General features: G+C 44.9%; 1 protein-coding gene across 1 annotated transcript in view; it reads right to left on the bottom strand.

Annotated features, from left to right (window-relative positions):
• LOC117808549 (protein jagged-1a-like) overlaps window positions 1–10,571 on the bottom strand; it is a 13,462-nt gene extending 2,891 nt beyond the window's left edge. Inside the window, exons 1-3 of the mRNA XM_034678266.1 lie at window positions 10,157–10,571; window positions 5,792–6,085; window positions 1,743–1,800 (exon numbers count right to left, since the gene is read on the bottom strand). Coding sequence (XP_034534157.1) covers window positions 1,743–1,800; window positions 5,792–6,085; window positions 10,157–10,225 — 421 coding nt within the window. The 5' untranslated portion in view covers window positions 10,226–10,571. The remainder of the gene's footprint in view (window positions 1–1,742; window positions 1,801–5,791; window positions 6,086–10,156) is intronic.
• Between the last annotated feature and the right edge of the window lie 10,361 nt (window positions 10,572–20,932).

Raw genomic sequence — 20,932 nt, 5'->3', positions numbered from 1 at the left:
ACTGACTTACACTCAGCCGTCGTTTCTAAATTTAAGTTTCTCTTTTTGCTCCATGTTTGGTCTCCACCATCCCCTGAGTGAGGGGAATATCTGTCTGTTGGTAAAAGTTCCACTTTGTTGACCACCTTGCTGTTTTATAATCCTAAAGAGGAGCTTCAGTGAAGCAGAGTGTTCATTTCTGTGTTCATGGTTTGGACTGAGACTCCTCGTACACCTGGACCCGGGTCAGCCGACTTCACACCGGGGTGATAATGGTTCCCTGAGGGACGCCAAATACAGCACCGAGCAAACACTCCCCGCTGAGCGCTGGGTTACAAACACACACACTCTGACACACTCTCTCTCTCCTCTCTCACTGTTTTCTGAATGAGACTCAAACAGGAAGTGTAAACACTCCGACAGGCTGATGTAAGAGCGAGGAACGACGAAGAGCGCGGCGCAAAAAGACGAATCACAGTCTGTTCCTGTACGAAGAATATACAGAGATTATATTTCAGCACTTAAACTTCATAAAGTTTCTTTCTTATTTTTGTTTTTGACATCTGAACTAATTATCATCAGTTAGGGGAACAAAGCAGAGAGGGATGATGGTGATGATGATGATGATGATGATGACTCCCTCTCATCAGGCTGCCCCAATAAGTCTCTAAAGATTCTTCAGCTAGTTCTAAACGCTGCAGCTCGAGTACTGACTAGAACTAGGAAGAGAGAGCACATCTCTCCAGTGTTAGCTTCTCTACACTGACTCCCAATAAAATGTAGAATAGAATTTAAAATCCTTCTTTTAACCTACAAAGCTCTTAAAAATCAGACACCCTCGTATCTTTAAAGAGCTCATAGTGCCCTGTTACCCCTCTAGAACTCTACGCTCCCAACATGCAGGCTTGCTAGTTGTACCTGAAGTCTCTAAAAGTAGTATGGGAGGTAGAGCCTTCAGTTATCAGGCCCCTCTCCTTTGGAATCATCTACCAGTCAGGGTCCGGGAGGTAGACACCCTCTCTACTTTTAAGAGTAGACTTAAAACTTTCCTTTTTGATAAAGCTTATAGTTAGAGCTGGATCAGGCTTGGACCAGCTTTTGTCATGCTGCTATAGGCCTAGACTGCCGGGGGAACTGGCACACTGACACACTGGGATCCTAGCTCACCTTCTTCCCCCCAACCCCCTCATCACGTACTTTAACTCTGCCTGTCCCATTAAAGTTACTAACCATAGACCTTTCTGGAGTCCCTGAGCTCCCTTGTCTCGTAGATTCCTCTGAGCTGCCGTAGACGTCCTCCTGCTGCGGACGATCTGGACTCCAGCTGATACGGACGTGCTGGACTCCAGCGGCAACAGCTTCTACGACTCGTCTCATCACTATCACCTCTCTCTCTTACTCCCCTCTATCTGTCTTTCCAGACCCAACTCAGTCGAGGCATGATGGCTGTCTAACATGAGTCTGGTCCTGCTGGAGGTTTCTGCCTGTTAAAGGAAGTTTGTCCTCTCCACTGTAACTAGCTAAATACTGTGAGGTGTAATGCTCATGATGGATTAAGGTGGGGTCAGACTGAGTCTGATCCTGTCTTGGTGTTGGGTCTCTGTTCATAATTTGACATAGAGTGGTCTAGACCTGCTCTGTTTGTAAAAGAGTCTTGAGATAACGTTTGTTGTGATTTGGCGCGATACAAATAAAGATTGATTGATTGATTGATTGATGATGATGATGGTGATGATGATGATGATGATGATGATGGTACTCACTGCCAGATGAAGAGTCGTTGTTGTAGTCTAGAGCTTCCACGATCAACGTGTACGACCTCTGTGAACACAAACAGGAAGTGGATTAATCATGTGACACGGTAAAGTTTAACTTAGCTTCAACATGTGAGGACATGACGCTGCTTTGTTTCAGGGTTTATAAATGGACGTTTTTCGATTGTAAATGCATTAATTTTTTATGTCAGTTCAGGAAAACATTTTAAATGTAGAAATGCACCAATGAAAAAGTATTAATGCGCCGATGATCATCGATCAAAGTATTATTAAAAATTGGCGAAAGCATCGATGAATATGTATCCATGTGACAATGCACCGATTCATATTTTTGACAATGCGCCAATAAAAAGGAATCAATGCGCTCTTTAAAATGTGACAATGGACTAAATCCGAAAAATATTAATGCGCCGATCTAAATGTGACAGTGCCCAATTGTAAAAGTGTGAATGCACCGATGAACACGTGAAAAAGCACCAATTGAAATTGTTACACTGCACCACGTATTAATGCGCCCATGAACATGTAATAATGCGCTGAAAATTGGCACCAAAGAATTTGCACCAATGAGCCCATGAAAAAGTATCAATGCTCTCATCAAAAATGTGACAATGCACCGATTAATATTTTTGACAATGGGCCAATAAAAAATATCAATGCGCAGATGAACATGTGAAAATTCACAAATAAAAATGCGCCGATCTAAATTTGACGATGGGCCACTGCTAAAGAGTCGTGACCATGTGGCAACGCATTATTATAAAGTGGATGAAGCACCATTGAAAATGTGACAATGCGCCAAATGAACATGTGACAGAGCATATTTAAAAACTGTAAGGCATCAATAAAAATGAAACACTGCGCCAAAGAACATGAGACGTTGCACCAATGACACTGTGGCAAAGCATTTTTTAAAACTTCACACAGAAGTGATGAAAAAGTGACAATGCACCCGTGTAAACATGACACTGCACCAATGTGAAAATGAGCTTTTTCTTAAATCTTCTGTCTGTAAATGAACTGAATATTTAACATTGTTCTCATCTCCTGCACAGAAACAGAATCACAGCGAGCAGCAGGAACACTGGTCTCAGACTCTCTGACAGAGACTCTGAATGTTCCTGATCTTCGTCCTCGGTGGTCTCCCACATTCATCAGGCTCTGCTGGCGCTGACGTAGATCCACAGCCGACAGATAAACTCTGTCCCTCAACACTCGGCCGAGCAGGAAACCTCAGCCTCACCACACGGTTTACAGGTTAGCAGCTAAACCGTTAGCCTGTGATGTTAGCTTATGGAGCGAGGAGCCGCTGACAGCTTTAAGGGTTGAAATGATCCTGAACAAACATCACACACAGGGAACGGTCCACGGCTCAGACCTGATCCACGGCTCAGACCTGATCCACGGCTCAGACCTGCTCCCCTGAACACAGGGATGATGGGATTCAGGTCTCACTCTGGGAGGGACTGAGACTGAATGTTTTACTTATACTTATTACTTAAATAAAGTATATCTTATCTTATCTCTTATCTTACTTCAAGAGTAAACAACAACAACAACATCAACATCAACAACAACAACAACAACGACTCTGTAAAGTCCCAGAGCATTTAAAGGAACAGTCTGAGTGAGCTGAACAGTTCTGGTTATCTTCTCTATGATAAACCAATGAGAACTAGAACCAAACCATCCTAAGAACAGTAAACCCGCTCCTGATTGGCTCCTCAGAGAGTCCTGGTGCACCACAGAGCTGTTTACCCGAACGCCACACCACCGTCTCTGGCGTGCGTCAGCTCTCTGGCTGGATCAGAGTCGCCCACAAACACAGACGGTGGCACCAAAACACATTTTCGCAGCTAATCAGACGACAGCCCCGACAGCTGGTAACCTGCCAACAGGCTCCGCCCACTCACGCCAAAAACTTTTCCCATCACTCCCCATCCCTCTGAGGGGGCGGAGCTGCTCCGTCCGGCTGCAGGCTCGCTGTGGGAAAATAGTTTGAGAGAGGAGCGAGCCAGGAGACGAGAGGAGGAGGAGGAGGAGGAGGAGGAGGAGGAGGAGGAGGAGGAGGAGGAAGGACCAGAGAGGAGGAGGAGGAGGAGGAGGAGGAGGAGGAGGAGGAGGAAGAGGAGGAGGAGGAAGAGGAGGAGGAGGAAGAAGAAGAGGAGGAGGAAGAGGAGGAGGAGGAAGAAGAGGAGGAGGAGGAAGAGGAGGAAGAGGAGGATAAACCAGGCCCAAGAATAAAAATAAAAACTGCATTACAGTTACAGTTAGTTCTTATTATGCTGAATCATGTCTCAGTGTTCATGTTCCTGACTGGTTTCCTTCAGAATGTGGACTTTTCTCTTGGAATTCTGAGATCAAAGGCAGAATTCTAGAACTCCGCCCTTTGATCTCAGAGTTCTAGAATGTTGTCTTTGATCTTAAAGGACAGAATTCTAGAATGTTGTCTTTGATCTTAAAGGACAGAATTCTAGAATGTTGTCTTTGATCTTAAAGACAGAATTCTAGAATGTTGTCTTTGATCTTAAAGGACAGAATTCTAGAATGTTGTCTTTGATCTTAAAGGACAGAATTCTAGAATGTTGTCTTTGATCTTAAAGGACAAAATTCTAGAATGTTGTCTTTGATCTTAAAGGACAGAATTCTAAAATGTTGTCTTTGATCTTAAAGGACAGAATTCTAGAATGTTGTCTTTGATCTTAAAGACAGAATTCTAGAATGTTGTCTTTGATCTTAAAGGACAGAATTCTAGAATGTTGTCTTTGATCTTAATGGACAGAATTCTAGAATGTTGTCTTTGATCTTAAAGGACAGAATTCTAGAATGTTGTCTTTGATCTTAAAGGACAGAATTCTAGAATGTTGTCTTTGATCTTAAAGGACAGAATTCTAGAATGTTGTCTTTGATCTTAAAGACAGAATTCTAGAATGTTGTCTTTGATCTTAAAGACAGAGTTCTAGAATGTTGTCTTTGATCTTAAAGGACAGAATTCTAGAATGTTGTCTTTGATCTTAAAGGACAGAATTCTAGAATGTTGTCTTTGATCTTAAAGACAGAATTCTGAGAAAAAGAGCGGGACTTAAAATAAAATCAGTGGCTCAAACCCTCTTCCATATTAAGGCCATGATTGACAGCTATGTTGACCAATGAGGCTCCTGCAGCGCTGTGTGCTCCGGACTCTCAGAGTAGAGGAGGAACTGTCAGAGAGAACAAACACTAACACAAGAGAACCTGTGAGGCTGTGGACCGGACCCACCTGAGGACTGGACCCAATCAGAGGTAATTAGGGGTACCCGGGTGGAATGTGTGTGTTTGCGGGGAGGTTCAGTGGAGCTAAGTACGGTGGCCCTGAAGGTCAACAAAATGAATATTTCTTGAAACACAAAATCATTTTGCAAGACGCAAAAATTTACTCAAAATTAAAAAAATTAAGAAAAAATAATATTTCAATAATTACAAAAATATACATTTTATTCAATATTTTTTTGTTTTGTGACTTGTTTCTGGATTTCATAAAATCTGTCTGTGTTGCTTTAAATCTTTTTGTATTTTGACCTTCAGGGCTACCGTAGCTAACAGGTGACTTAATTCAGCACAACGCTGTGTCACCGTTTTAATGCTGCTACGACTTCCACAACCATCAAGCTCACAGGCGTTATAGTGGACCAGATGAAACCCTGAATCTGGACCCTGCAGCCCCAGTACTGTCCCACAAGTCCTTGGGTCAGCAGCATCAAGCACCTGCCCGTCTTTCCAGTCGTGCCATAATAACACAAGTTGAATAAAAACAGAGGGATGAGGGAGGAAGAAAAGAAAAGATAAGAGGTTTCTGTTTGGGAAGAAGAAGAAGAAGAAGAAGAAGAAGAAGAAGAAGAAGAAGAAGAACCCCAGCTCTCTGAGGAGCTCCATCCCGACCTTCCTGAACCGTCTCCAACATTTATCAGACTTCATAATAAAGACTGTGGCGCCGTGTTGAAGCTTCATCCTGCCCTCAGTGTGAGGTCACATCCAAACATCAGCCCCTCTGAACCTACCGGCCACGCGAAGCTGAACGGCAGCTCCATCCTGGCGCCGTCGCTCTTGGTGTCGTGCACGGTGAAAGTGTTCCCGCCGAGCACGGGCGTGGAGGCGGCGCCGAAGCTGCAGGGCCCGCCCGAGGACACCTTCAGCTGGTACTCCTTCAGACACACCCGGAAGTAGGTGTCGCATTCGTCCGCCGTGCAGCGCTCGTCCCTGGACCCGTCGCAGCAGGCGCCGCTCTGCAGACGCCCTTTCAGGTTCTGCAGCGATACGACCTGGAGCTCAAAGTGTCCCGAGGATGAAGATACCTGCAGGGAGATCAGACCAGAGTCAGCTCTAAAACCTGGAACCTGAAGCTCCTCCTGCAAACCTGCAAAAAAGTGGAGTGACCCTTTAAAGTCAGAACACACTCCCTGACTGTGTGAAGTGTTTCTGCAGCTTCATGTTCCTCACACTGACACCAGACGAGCTCTCCTGCAGGACGAGTTCATGAAGGAAGGGGGGAGCATCATGTTGAATCTGATCAAACTGAAGCTTTGTGGGTCACACTAATCAGATTATTGAAGAGTCAGAAACCCTGACCCTGCAGACCTTCACCTCTAAAGTCTCCTTTAGGAACATTTCACATCCACAGCTCAATAATCTGAACATCACGTTAAAGTCTCTGCTGGTTTTTGGTGCTTCATCCCAATCTTAGAGCAGAAATGCTAAGAAATGATGAGAGCATCTGTGGGCCTCAGATCCTCAGGTGGGGCATCTTTGGTCGTTCCAAAGTCTAGGTTCAAATCCAAAGGGGGTCGTGCTTTCTCCATCAGAGCTCCTCTGCTTTGGACCGACCTCCCTGAGGAGATGAAGCTCACAGAGTCATCTTTTAAATCTCTTCTTAAAACACATTTTTACTGAAACACACTTTAAAAGTATGGTCGACAGTCCAGAAGAGAATTAGAGGGACAGCTGCCCTTTCATGGGCTATGCAGATTGCTGGAAACCCAGATTTTACCCCCTCTACAATGGAGAACACTTTTAAGAGTTGGGCAGGCAGAGACCTAAAGGTTATTGACCAGTTGTTTTGTGACAATGTTTTACAGCCATTCTTTTTCAGATTAGGCATTACCTCACGAGCAGTAAAGATTGGAATTCTATAAAAAATGCTCCATCAAACATAGAAACTTACTTTATCAATATAATCAAACATCAGCAACCTAACAAAAAGCATGTTTCCAACATATACAGAAATCTGTTATTGGATACACCAGACAACACTTTGTATATCAAAACTAAATGGGAGCTGGAGTTTAATGTTAGAATTGAGGATGAAGAGTGGGAAACAATATGCACTGGATGTCATAAGGGCATGAATAGTAACATGTGGAAGGAGTTTGATTGGAAGATGAAGACAAGGTTCTTTAGGACGCCTTCGGTGGTTTCCAAATATACTGCTGGAGAGAATGTAGAATGGTGGGTGACCACTCGCACATATTTTGGGATTGCCCAAAGTCGCTGCCTTTCTGGAAAGGGATAAAGAGCGAGATAGATAAAGTTCTGGGAACTGACTTACTATTTACCCCATGTCAGTTTCTTTTAGACATAACCCCTGTAGAAAAATACACTAGAGACCAAGAATACCTATTACATATACTCTTGATGATTGCTAGGAAAATGGTGACAATAAAATGGCTGATTTCAGAGCCACCTACAGTGGCACAGTGGAAACAGAAGCTAAGGGAGGTGTATGGAATGGAGGCTCTGACTGCTCAAGTACAACTACGATGTGATAGCTTTGTGAGGAGATGGCTACCTATAGAAAAATATCTTGTTAAAGGGGACATATCACGCTTTTTTCATCAACATATATTGGTCTAAGAGGTCCCCAAAACATGTCTTTAAAGTTTATGCTCAAAAAAACACTTTGAAATCAGATTTTGGTCTGCCTGAAGAGTCCTCTTCTTCAGTCCTCCTCAGAACAGGCTGTTTTCTCTCTGACCACGCCCCCTCCGGAAGTGGATGTGCCTCGGCTGTCCAGCACGTTGATCTAATGTTTACATGTTGGCTGAATATACACGGCTGCTCAGAGATCGCGTTACTTCAACCCTCTGAATCTGATCCAGAATCTGATCCTGACGGAGAGGCGCCTGCAGCAGGACCTTTCTGAACCATTGGTCACAGATTTAGTGTTTCTTGTTGTTTTATTTGTCAGCATGTCGACGTGTGTCTTGGTACACAGCTACCAACATGTAGCTATGTGGCTATGCTAACTAGCGCTAGCACTTATCCATGATAAATAAAAATCATCCACTAGATCTTCAAATCTGCAGACGTGGGGAGTCAAACCGACCTCTGCCAGAAAGGCAGCAGGACCTTTTCTGAAGGATTGGTCACAGATTTAGTGTTTCTTGTTGTTTTATTTGTCAGTATGTCGACGTGTGTCTTGGTACACAGCTACAGCTACAGCTATGAACATATAGCTATGTGGCTATGCTAATTAGCGCTAGCACTTATCCATGATAAATAAAAATCATCCACTAGATCTTCAAATCTGCAGACGTGGGGAGTCAAAGCGACCTTTGTGTTTATTAAGACAGCCTACAACTAGCATGCCTCCCTCCTAAGCTCCTTGTTAGCACACATGTGTGCAGGGAATGAAAAACGGAGGAGGGGTTGAGTTGTATTTTATACAGTCTATGGGCTGAACAAGCTCCGAGCTCTGACTTCCTGTTACAGACCGGATGGCGTTGTGACGTATGAAAAACACTGAAAACTGAAACGGCTGGTTTCAGCACACATTTACAGAAAGGTGGAGAAATCAGAACAGGGGCAGAATGGATTATTTTCATTCTCAGGGGGTTTGTAGACAGGGACACAGATTTCAGGTAAAGAACCATTAAAAAGTCAATTTTGCATGATATGTCACCTTTAACTGAAGGGAACCCCTCAATGTGCTACAATGTCTTAAATGTCCACTAAATTACTTTTCACTCATTAGTGTGATTCAGCTTTCTAGGCCCTAATGTGTCTCTCTCTCTCTCTCTGTATGTTTCCTTTTTATTTTTTCTCTCTCTCACACTGTCATACATTTTCTGTGATGTTGTCAAGGAATGTTCTGTATTGTATGTTTCCTCCGTGTTTAAAAGACTGAAAAATAAAAAAAGTTTTAAAAAAAACCAACACATTTTTACAGACTAGCTTTAATGTGACTTCATCTTTCTAAGAGCTTTTATTTCTATTTTATTATCAATTTGAGTTTTTATCAAACTCATTCACTGTCTTACATTTTAGTAGATTATTTTAATGTTCCTAATTCATCCTTTGCACTTTTTCCTAATGTTCCTGATGTGATGTCGTCCTCTTACTCTGATGAATGTTTTTATTTATTTACTCTGAAGAACCTCTCAACAATGAATGAATTTGTTTTGCATTGTTTAAATTTTCTCCTCCCGGTCTGTAAAATAGTTTACTCTGCTATTTGAAGCACTTTGTAAACTTTAATGCATAATATATAATATTATATAATTATCTTTGCAATATTACATTATGTTATATTACATTATTATTGTGTACTACAGCTCATGGTCATATTACATACACATATTATTTTATTTATTGCTTAATCTGTCAACTATAATCACACCATGTCAACCTGTCACTACTGAACCATTTTAATACTGCCTGTAATTACTGCTATTTCATCTAAATTACATTTTAACATTGTATATATCTAAATTGTATTTTATTTTATTTTACTTATTGAAACTTCTTCTTGATTGTACTTATGTCTGGGTTGCTGTAAGAACTGAATTCCCCCCAGGGGATCAATAAAGGTGCTAAATAAAGTTATTATTATTATTTTATTTTTTAAATCAAAATGTTTCTAAAAACACATTTTTTCTAAGCTTTATGTTTTATCAATCAACTGAAGTTGGGTGGCTTTGAATTAGTCAAAATGACATTACTAATTACAGGTATATTTAAAATGTAAATTATTACATATGAATATAAGAAATCTGTTTTTTGAAAATGAACTCTTCAGATGAAGTCTGAGTCTGTTTCATGCAGACTCCAGGACCTTTAAAGGTCTTCATTCAGATGGTTAGTTCCTCTCTTAAAGCCACATGTCATCAGGAAACACTAGAGGAGTGTTGAAGCTGAAAGTCACGTGACAGCTCACTTTCCAAACTTTGAGGGAAGAGTTTCAGACTCCAGGAGAGAAAGAGGGGAAGAATAAAAACCAGAGAGAAGTATGTCCTCTGTGTTTGTCCTCCTCTGGTCTCATGTCTGACAGCTTCTCATTGGAACAAACTTAAAAAGCTCAAACCCCAGAGGGGGTCTGGTGTCCCTGTACCCTGGGGTCTGATGTACCTGTATGTGTGGGTCTGGTGTACCTGTATGTGGGCGCAGAGCAGCAGCAGCAGCAGCACCAGGCTGAGGGCGGAGCTCCGTGAGGGGGTCATGCCGGCGGTGGGCTCCTGCCTGCGGCTCTGTGGGGTCACTGGTCCTCGCTGCAAACCCTCCACTCCACGCTCCCCTCTGTGTGTGGAGCATGCACGGCTGAACACAGAGCTGCAGCCTCCCTCTCCACAAAGATCCAGAAGCAGTCCAGAGAGAGCGCAGACCCGGACCTGCACGGGACCCCTTTGTCTTGGTATTGTCCTGAGTCTCTGTTCCAGCTCTCAGCCTCAGTGTGTCTGCAGCTGGAGCTCGGGCAGCAGTTTGATCAGCAGGGAGAGAGGCTGCAGGATATCTAAGGAGGGTGGGCGGGGCATGCGCAGAAGCCACGCCCCCCTCTGCATGCTGATGTGCAGCGGTTTGTTTACAGTGAGTTCTCATGGAGGTGAAGAAGTGCGTTCACACAGAGGAGCTAAAGACCGACATGAGGGCCCTCTAACGTCCTGATGATAATTATAGAAAGAATGTGTTTGCATTATTATTCACATTTCCTCAGACTCCCTGTCCCCCATGAGGTCCCTGCAGAAGACTCTCTGGGTCCCTCCTGAAGACTCTGTGTCCCTGCTGAGGACTCTCTGTGTCCCTGCTGAGGACTCTGGGTCCCTCCTGAAGACTCTCTGTGTCCCTGCTGAAGACTCTGTGTCCCTCCTGAGGACTCTGTGTCCCTCCTGAAGACTCTCTCTGTCCCCCCTGAAGACTCTGTGTCCCTCCTGAGGGGTCTCTGTCCCTCCTGAAGACTCTCTGTGTCCCTGCTGAAGACTCCCTGTCCCTCCTGAGGACTCACACTGAGGCTCAGAGAGGACAAACCCAACACTTTCTTTAATTAAAGGAGGATTCCTGCATTTTTAAACCCCAGACTCCTCTCACAGAAACAGAGATCCTACCTCAGAGGTCCCTGTTAGCTTCAGTCTGCTGAGTCTGAGGCTCAGAGGTTAAAATGAGTGTTTCATGAACAGAGTCTGGAGTTTGTATTTGTTATGATCACACTGATATTATCACTGAAGCCTCTTTATTGAGACTCTGAGGTGACTCTAAAGGCCTGAAGGTTCTGACCCAGTCTTTTGTTTACATGATCCAAGACTAACGTGTCCACAGAGTGATATATGTTAATGCTCAAAGACACCTGGATCAGATCAAAGTACTGATGAGAAGAGTGGAATGATGTGTTCCATTCAACTTCATTCTATTCTCCTTTGATCCATTCTATTCTATTCTGCTTTGATCTGTTCCATTCTATCCTCCTTTGATCTGTTCCTTTCTATTCTCCTTTGATCTGTTCTGTTCTATTCTCCTTTGATCTGTTCCATTCTATTCTCCTTTGATCTGTTCCATTCTATTCTCCTTTGATCTGTTCCGTTCTATCCTCCTTTGATCTGTTCCGTTCTATCCTCCTTTGATCTGTTCCGTTCTATCCTCCTTTGATCTGTTCCGTTCTATTCTGCTTTGATCTGTTCCGTTCTATCCTCCTTTGATCTGTTCCGTTCTATCCTCCTTTGATCTGTTCCATTCTATCCTCCTTTGATCTGTTCCGTCCTATTCTCCTTTGATCTGTTCCATTCTATCCTCCTTTGATCTGTTCCATTCTATCCTCCTTTGATCTGTTCCGTTCTATCCTCCTTTGATCTGTTCCGTTCTATCCTCCTTTGATCTGTTCCGTTCTATCCTCCTTTGATCTGTTCCGTTCTATCCTCCTTTGATCTGTTCCGTTCTATCCTCCTTTGATCTGTTCCGTTCTATCCTCCTTTGATCTGTTCCGTTCTATTCTCCTTTGATCTGTTCCGTTCTATCCTCCTTTGATCTGTTCCGTTCTATCCTCCTTTGATCTGTTCCGTTCTATCCTCCTTTGATCTGTTCCGTTCTATTCTCCTTTGATCTGTTCCGTTCTATCCTCCTGTGTGTGTAGAGAACCCATCATCGTCAGGTAGAGTCTGCAGAGGAGACTCAGGATCCAGATATGAGCTGCTGAAGTCCTGGGTCTGTACCTGGAGGAAGGTGTTCTGTAAACTCACTGAGTGTGTCTTTAATTAGCTCTCTAATCAGCCCATCACCACAAAACAGTGAAAACATCCACACCGGGGACGCCATCTTTACTCTCTCATTGGCTTGTTGCAGCTCGTTCTTCTTCACCTGCTGTTTGAATACATAAATATATTCTTACTGCTCATTCTGATCAGATGATTGATTATTAAATATTAAAGAATATAAAACAGTAAAGATCTGTATCTGTGTTGTTCCTCTTGTCCCTCTCTCTGCTCAGTATTTGGAGTTTGGAGGATTTGGACCTCAGACCTGGTCCAGATCAGGTCCCTGTGATTTCAGAGAGGTGGTTGGGGGCGGGGCTGAGGGAGGGAGGGAGGAGGGAGGGAGGAGGGAGGGAGGGAGGGAGGAGGGAGGAGGGAGGAGGGGAGTGTTTTGTCTCTCCTTCAGTGACAACAGTCCAATAATCTATTCATGGTCGTCCTCCGGGGAAAAGAGCCCAGCTGCTCTAATGTGAGAATAAAGAGGAGGCCACCTTTGTTCTGTCGCTCAGGCTCTATTTCATGAACATCACCCTCCTCCTCCTCCTCCTCCTCCTCCTCCTCCTCCTCCTCCTCCTCCTCCTCCTCCTCCTCCTCCCCCCATCAGCCCCTCCTCTCCTCTCCTCCCCCTCACACTGCCTCCTTTCATTCCTCCACTCTCAGATTCTTCCACCAACATTTACAGAAGCTTCTGTCGTCCTCTCTTCTTCTTCCTGGTTTCACAGTCGAGGATGAAAACGTTTGAATATTTGTATTCATCAGATTTACAGAATCATCTTCTCCTTCTTTATCCATCTCTCCTTCCTGTCGTCTGCACATCTTTAATAAATACAACAAGAGTCCTCCCTGACTTCAGCAGTTTAGAAACCAAGAGGTTCCTCTGAACATCCAACATGTCTCTGCAAAACTTACAACTAGTGACATCTGTTTAGACCACGACACTGAAGGGGAGCTCAGGGGAGATCAGGTGAGTTCAGGGGAGTTCAGGGGAGTTCAGGGGAGTTCAGAGGAGATCAGGTGAGTTCAGGGGAGTTCAGGGGAGTTCAGGGGAGTTCAGGGGAGATCAGGGGAGTTCAGGTGAGTTCAGGGGAGTTCAGGGGAGTTCAGGTGAGCTCAGGTGAGTTCAGGTGAGTTCAGGTGAGTTCAGGGGAGCTCAGGGGAGCTCAGGGGAGTTCAGGGGAGCTCAGGGGAGCTCAGGTGAGTTCAGGGGAGCTCAGGTGAGTTCAGGGGAGTTCAGGTGAGTTCAGGTGAGTTCAGGGGAGTTCAGGTGAGTTCAGAGGAGCTCAGGTGAGTTCAGGTGAGCTCAGGGGAGTTCAGAGGAGCTCAGGTGAGTTCAGGTGAGCTCAGGTGAGCTCAGGTGAGTTCAGGTGAGTTCAGGTGAGCTCAGGGGAGTTCAGAGGAGCTCAGGTGAGTTCAGGTGAGCTCAGGACAGCTCTTCTGTTGTTTTCATGTGTCGTTTTGTAAAGAGGCGTCAGAAATCATAAGTTTTGCTCTCAAAGATTTTGAAAATAATGAAAAAGTGAAATGTTTTGCATCAAATGTGAAAATTATTGAAAAGGTGAAAATTTTGATCAAAGATCAACAAATCAAGAAAAATGTTAAAATTTTGCCTCCGACACAAAAAACGTGAAAAAATTAAATATTTCGGGTCAAATGTGTAAATTGTGAAAAAGGTGAAAATTTAGCTTCTGATGTGAAACTTGTGAAAACATTTAGCATTTTACTTAAGTTAAAAAATGATGAAACAATTTAACATTTTTTTTACTTCAGATGTGATTTTTTTTTTTTTAAGTCTAAATTTAACATTCAACGTGTAAATCACAAAAAAGGAGATTTTGCTTTAAAATTGAATAAAGTAACTCTCATGAGTGATTCATGGAAAACAATGTAAGGACCTAATTCTTCTGTTCTGGTTCTCCGTCCGGTTCCTCAATAACACAATCATTGTAACTCTCTGGTTCCTGCTCTTTAACTCAGGTATCATCCCGGCTCCTGGATTAAAAACAAAGAACAGTAATACTCTGACTTTTGATCCTGATGAGCGGAGAAAGCGGTGAAAGCAGTTAAAGCAGCAGCATGTCTCTGTTTGCTGACAGATGCCTCTCTGTCCTGGTCTGTTTGAGGGAGATGTAATTAGATGAAGCTGCTCTTTGCTTTGTGAAATGAAGCAGCTCAGTAAACACAGCAGCAGCCTTCACTTCATGCAGCAGTACTCAGGCTTCTTTAGGGAAACACAACTTTTTATTCAACAACATTTTAAAGATCTCTTTCAACGGATCAAACCAGCTGCAGACTTTCCAATCAGGTGAAAGGGCTTCAGACTCAGAGACAGAGCCTGTGTGTAAGAAGCTGCTCCCTCCTCACCTCCAGCTTCAGATCAGCTGATGTTGACCCTCGCGGTTTGATGCGGTCACATCAGGAATTTACCCAGCGTGAGGAGAGGAAAACTTGGCGAAGACTCATCATCAGCTCTTCTTCATTGTGCGGCTCTCTCTCTCTCTCTCTCTCTGATCCGAGCTGACGGTATCTGTGTCAGCTCACAGCAGGAGGCCACACAGCCCAGAGACCTTCAGCTGCTGCTTCACCTCCAAGACAAGGACCAGATCAAATAAGAGTCAGGGTCAATTTGTTAATTACAAGAACATCACAAGAACATCACAAGAACATCAGTTCCTGTTTCAGGTTCATACCGCTGAAGGAAGCCAGAGGGAAGACTCTGTGGAACTGTTTACAGTGAAACTGAGACTCTGTGGAGCTGTTTACAGTGAAGCTGAGACTCTGTGGAACTGTTTACAGTGAAACTGAGACTCTGTGGAACTGTTTACAGTGAAGATGAGACTCTGTGGAGCTGTTTACAGTGAAACTGAGACTCTGTGCAACTGTTTACAGTGAAGCTGAGACTCTGTGGAGCTGTTTACAGTGAAGCTGAGACTCTGTGCAACTGTTTACAGTGAAGCTGAGACTCTGTGGAGCTGTTTACAGTGAAGCTGAGTCTCTGTGGAACTGTTTACAGTGAAACTGAGACTCTGTGGAGCTGTTTACAGTGAAGCTGAGACTCTGTGCAACTGTTTACAGTGAAGCTGAGACTCTGTGGAGCTGTTTACAGTGAAGCTGAGACTCTGTGGAGCTGTTTACAGTGAAGCTGAGACTCTGTGGAGCTGTTTACAGTGAAGCTGAGACTCCGTGGAGCTGTTTACAGTGAAGCTGAGTCTCTGTGGAACTGTTTACAGTGAAACTGAGACTCTGTGGAGCTGTTTACAGTGAAGCTGAGACTCTGTGCAACTGTTTACAGTGAAGCTGAGACTCTGTGGAGCTGTTTACAGTGAAGCTGAGACTCTGTGGAGCTGTTTACAGTGAAGCTGAGACTCTGTGGAGCTGTTTACAGTGAAGCTGAGACTCCGTGGAGCTGTTTACAGTGAAGCTGAGACTCTGTGGAGCTGTTTACAGTGAAGCTGAGACTCTGTGGAACTGTTTACTGTGAAGCTGAGACTCTGTGGAACTGTTTACAGTGAAGCTGAGACTCTGTGGAGCTGTTTACAGTGAAGCTGAGACTCTGTGGAACTGTTTACAGTGAAGCTGAGACTCAGTAGGAACTGTTTACAGTGAAGCTGAGACTCTGTGGACCTGTTTACAGTGAAGCTGAGACTCTGTGGACCTGTTTACAGTGAAGCTGAGACTCTGTGGAACTGTTTACAGTGAAGCTGAGACTCTGAGGACCTGTTTACAGTGAAACTGAGACTCAGTAGGAACTGTTTACAGTGAAGCTGAGACTCAGTGGACCTGTTTACAGTGAAGCTGAGACTCTGTGGAGCTGTTTACAGTGAAGCTGAGACTCTGTGGAGCTGTTTACAGTGAAGCTGAGACTCTGTGGAGCTGTTTACAGTGAAGCTGAGACTCTGTAGGAACTGTTTACAGTGAAGCTGAGACTCAGTGGACCTGTTTACAGTGAAGCTGAGACTCAGTAGGAACAGATGAAGTGAATCTCTTCGCCTGACAAAGAGATAAAAATGTTTGAACTCTCTAAATTGTCGACCTGTCCCTTTAAAGACTCCTCCTTGTGTAACTGTAAATAATCAGGCGAGGAGATGAAGATGTGTGATCCTGTTCTCTCCAGATGACCAGAGTCCTCAGGTTCAGGGAGTCCAGCAGCATGATGTATGAACTGCGATGTGACGCTGAGGAACCGGGCGGAGGTCCTGGCCCTCGTAGACCAGCAGCCTGGTGAACCCGTCAAAGTGTCTTCAGACAGTAACGTCTCTATCCTCGTCTCCGGGGAGCGCAGCCTCTGTCATTAATCTGTTTGTTGTTGTTGTGGAAAGGCTTTCTCTTCCTCCTCCTCCAAATATAAACGGACATGATCCTGAAGTGCTGAGTGAGTTGCGTGACACTCAGTGAATGTCTCACAGTCTCATCGCATGACTGTTTCACCAAAACGGAAGAAAACAAGAACAGAAGTATTTTCTGTTTCAGTGTTTGTGACTGTGTCTGGAGAGAAGTCAAGTCCCATCACATGTTCTCCTCAGACCTGCTCCAAACAGAGCAGGACTAGACCGGACTCTATGTTCTATTATTAACAAAGACCCAACATCAAGACCGGATAAGATCCAGTCCCATCTTACAGACCGGACTCAGTATCCACCAATCAGGTGTCAGCAGGAAAAACAGTCTGTATGGAGAGCAACAGCAGGTGTTCTAGAATTCTGACATCATCAAAGACAGAATTCCAGAACTCTGTCTTTGATGATGTCAGAATTCTGTCTTTGATGATGTCAGAGTTCTGTCTTTGATGATGTCAGAATTCTGTCTTTGATGATGTCAGAATTCTGTCTTTGATGATGTCAGAATTCTGTCTTTGATGATGTCAGAGTTCTGCCTTTGATGATGTCAGAATTGTCTCTTTGATGATGTCAGAGTTCTGTCTTTGATGATGTCAGAGTTCTGTCTTTGATGATGTCAGAACTCTGTCTTTGATGATGTCAGAGTTCTGTCTTTGATGATGTCAGAGTTCTGTCTTTGATGATGTCAGAGTTCTGTCTTTGATGATGTCAGAATTCTGTCTTTGATGATGTCAGAGTTCTGAGAACAAATGGAACATTCTGTGAAGAAGGTCAGAGCTAAAGAAACATCAGTGTCTCTAATCCTCTTTCATAGACCTCCATTCAACAAACAAACATTGTAGACGTAGCATCTGTAACCTATCAAACAACTCCTCCTGTGTTTATCGACCAATCAGGTGTCAGCAGGAGAAACAGTCTGTATGGAGAGCAACAGCAGGTGTTCCAGAGTTCTGTTGTTGATGTTCCTTCTCGTTTTTAAAAACCTGAAACGTAAGAACGTGACTGAGGAGATATCAGAGGTCACTTCTGAGATGATCGAGTCCTCTTCATTCTCTAACACTGGCCTCGTCTCATCAGAGAGGGGACCGGTTTGAGGGGACCGGTTTGAGGGGACCGGTTTGAGGGGACCGGTTTGAGGGGACCGATTTGAGGGGACCGGTTTGAGGGGACCGGTTTGAGTCGACATGTTCGGTTAAGGAGAGAAAAGGAGACAAACATGATCAAGGAGTGAGGTCGGCTGTAAAGTTTCATGAGCACAGAAATCAGAAGAGGCTGAAAATAGGTCCTGGCCCGTGAGACAGAGTTACAGTTCCTCAGTTCTCTGGCTGCAGGATGAAAGTGTGACGGCTCAGACGCACAGTGTGATTTATACCACGCTCCTCTAACCATGAAACAGTCTGCACATCGGCTTCTACCACTCCGGGGTGGTTTAAAGATCGTGGTTGTGCGATCGATTCACAGATTGATGTTTTTCTTTCCTGACGTGTTGCAGAAACCAGAGTCCTGATGGTCTTAGCTGACACCAGGAAGCTTACAGAGGATCCGCTGAGGAGCAGGATCCGCTGAGGAGCAGGATCCGCTGAGGAGCAGGATCTCACGAGGCGGGAGAATCACAGAGTGTTTGTCTGGAGGCTGGAACATGACGGAGGAGTCTTCAGCTCTCCTCCGTCTCCTCTGAGTGAGTGCTGTGAGCGTTGGTGTTCACAGCTTCGTGTTTTAGGAGCTTGGCTCGGGGAGCAGGATGCTCAGGAAGCAGCTGTGTGTGTTCCCTCAGTGTTCAGGGTGTCGGCTGAAGAGCTGAGACGTCAGTTTGACTCCAGATCTGCAGATTCTGTGACACACGAGTGTTTCATGCTGCTTCATATCATGACACAGAGACAGTCTGAGCTCTTTATGTTGTAGCTTAGCTTAGCTTAGCTTACATGCACGGCTAACAAGTGGCAGTATACCTATATTGTTACAGATGGAGGTAGCCTGAGATCTCCAGGGCTCCTAATGAGCCCTTCATTGAGACCACCTGCCCTCAGTGCACCCAGCTGGAGCTCCTCAGCCTGGCTGCTCAATCAGAGGAGCTCCTTTCCCTCAGTTAGGTGTGCAACAGAGAAGACAACACCTTCAGGTGTTTCCTCTGGGTTCTGTTTGAAGAGTGTGTTGTGAAAGAGTGTGTGTGTTGTGGTGAGAGTGTGTGTGTTGTTGTGAGAGTGTGTTGTGGAGGGATGGAGGGTGACAAAGGGATAACTAAAAAGAGGATTGATCTCTCAGGAGTGTGTACTGTCCCTTTAAACCAACAAACACATCAAACAGGATTCCTCTCATGAAGCCTTGAGTTCGGTGTTTTGTTGCCTTCTTTGTTTTGAGACAGAAATGACAGGGTTAGCTAACGCTAGGTCATCGGCTAACAGTAGCACTAGTACCCCTTTTTGACCGAGGCAGTTTCAGGGCCGGTTCAGAGCCGGCGCTCAATTGAGAACCAGTTTTTCGTCTTTCAACTGCGAGGGAACCGGCTGGAAAACCAGTTCCAGAGCGGCTCCAACTCTTTGGAACCACGTACTGCTTACGTCAGGGGCGAGCGTAAAGAGGTCTGAGGTGAATCTTTAACTCGTGGTACCTGATGGATCGGTGTGCTAACTCTGGATAGCTGTTTTTAGGGGGCGGAGCTAAGCTTTGTGAAAGTTATCCGCTAAAGGTAACGCAAACTTGGTTGGAAGAAGCTCCAGTATTTCACTGTGATATCAAATATGATGCTAATTAAGGCTAACGAAATCAGGCTCATAGAATGTTCTGAGATGTACGGTTGGAGTGAGACGAGCTCATTGGCTGACTGATAATCAGGGAGATTAAATATGTTGAGGTGACTGATGTGAGCTGTTTGTTTATCAGACTAAAGGAACAATAAAGAACCAGGAGCGCTCGAGGAACACAGCAGCTCAAAGGATCTGTTCATGTTTAAGCGATTTAAAAAAACACCTTTAATGATGTGTTCTTTAATAAATCATGTTCAGCAAATCAGACAGGAAGAGTCACACAGATCAGATTGTCTGTGACACACATTAAGTGTGTGTGTGTGTGTTTGTGTGTGTGTGTGTGTGTGTGTGTGTGTGTGTGTCTGAGCTGTGCAGATTTCAGAGGCCAAACATCTGGCGTTGATTAGCAGCGCTCGCTGTAGACGATGCCGCTCGCTCTGAGTCTGTGTGAGGAAAGTCTGGGGCTTTCTGTGAGAGGAGCCGTGAGGGGGGGACGGAGGGGGGACGGAGGGGGGAGGAAGGGGGGAGGGAGGGGGGACGGAGGGGGGACGGAGGGGGGAGGAAGGGGGGACGGAGGGGGGACGGAGGGGGGAGGAAGGGGGGAGGGAGGGGGGGACGGAGGGACTTCATGCTTCCAGAGGTTATGTGAGTTTTTATGTTTTGAGACTTTCTGAAACAGATGTAAGCCGTGTCCCAGTTCAGGGAAGACCGGCTGCTTCATGTGTCCTCCTTTTTCCCAGGCCATGAGGATCCATCAGGTGCATCCTTCAGAGCCCAACACGCCATGAGTCCGTCATCCAATCAGGAGAGAATGCAGACTCTAAGCTCACAGTCAACATCAGTTTGTTTTCAGCTCCATGGAATAACCGAGAGACATGAATGTTTAAAGAAACGTCTTCAAATCAGGGTGATTGACGAGCAACCAACCTGACAGAGTCTTCCTGGTCTGACTCCGCCCCCTCTTCCTGCTCTCTGTGACTCCGCCCCCTCTTCCTGCTCTCTGTGACTCCGCCCCCTCTTCCTGCTCTCTGTGACTCTGACCATCATCCACTAAATGAACATCAGTGGTTCTCCTGCGATCGGGCCCTCAAAGCGTGTCAGGTTATTCCCGTGTTAGTGTGTCTGCTGTCTCTGAGTTCCCACGCCGCGGTCATCCATCATGTGATTCCTGACAGCTCCACGCCGACACAGAGAGGGCTTGTGTCTGTGGCCGCAGTGCATTCTGGGAAGGATACGCATCCTGAAAGAGGACAGAGGGATGATTCTACCCGTTTATTAAGTTAACATTTTTAACCCTGCACTCATCTGGAGCAGGATCGGGAAGGTGTGTGTGTGTGTGTGTGTGTGTGTGTGCGTGTGTGTGTGTGCGTGTGTGTGTGCGTGTGTGTGTGTGTGTGTGTGTGTGTGTGTGTGTGTGAACCTCAAAGACACTTTTAGGTCAGATTCAGGAGAAGTGAACACCTGACTGTCAAATGATCTGAACTTCAGTCTCAGTTTGTCTGAACTTCCACATCTTGCAGTTTGAGCGGAGGTCATCAGAGGTCATCAGAGGTCATCAGAGGTCATCAGAGATCATCAGAGGTCATCAGAGGTAATCAGAGGTAATCAGAGGT

This window comes from Notolabrus celidotus, unplaced genomic scaffold (genome assembly GCF_009762535.1).
Source record: "Notolabrus celidotus isolate fNotCel1 unplaced genomic scaffold, fNotCel1.pri scaffold_123_arrow_ctg1, whole genome shotgun sequence".
NCBI lineage: Eukaryota > Metazoa > Chordata > Actinopteri > Labriformes > Labridae > Notolabrus > Notolabrus celidotus.
This window is presented reverse-complemented; position numbering and strand designations above follow the sequence as displayed.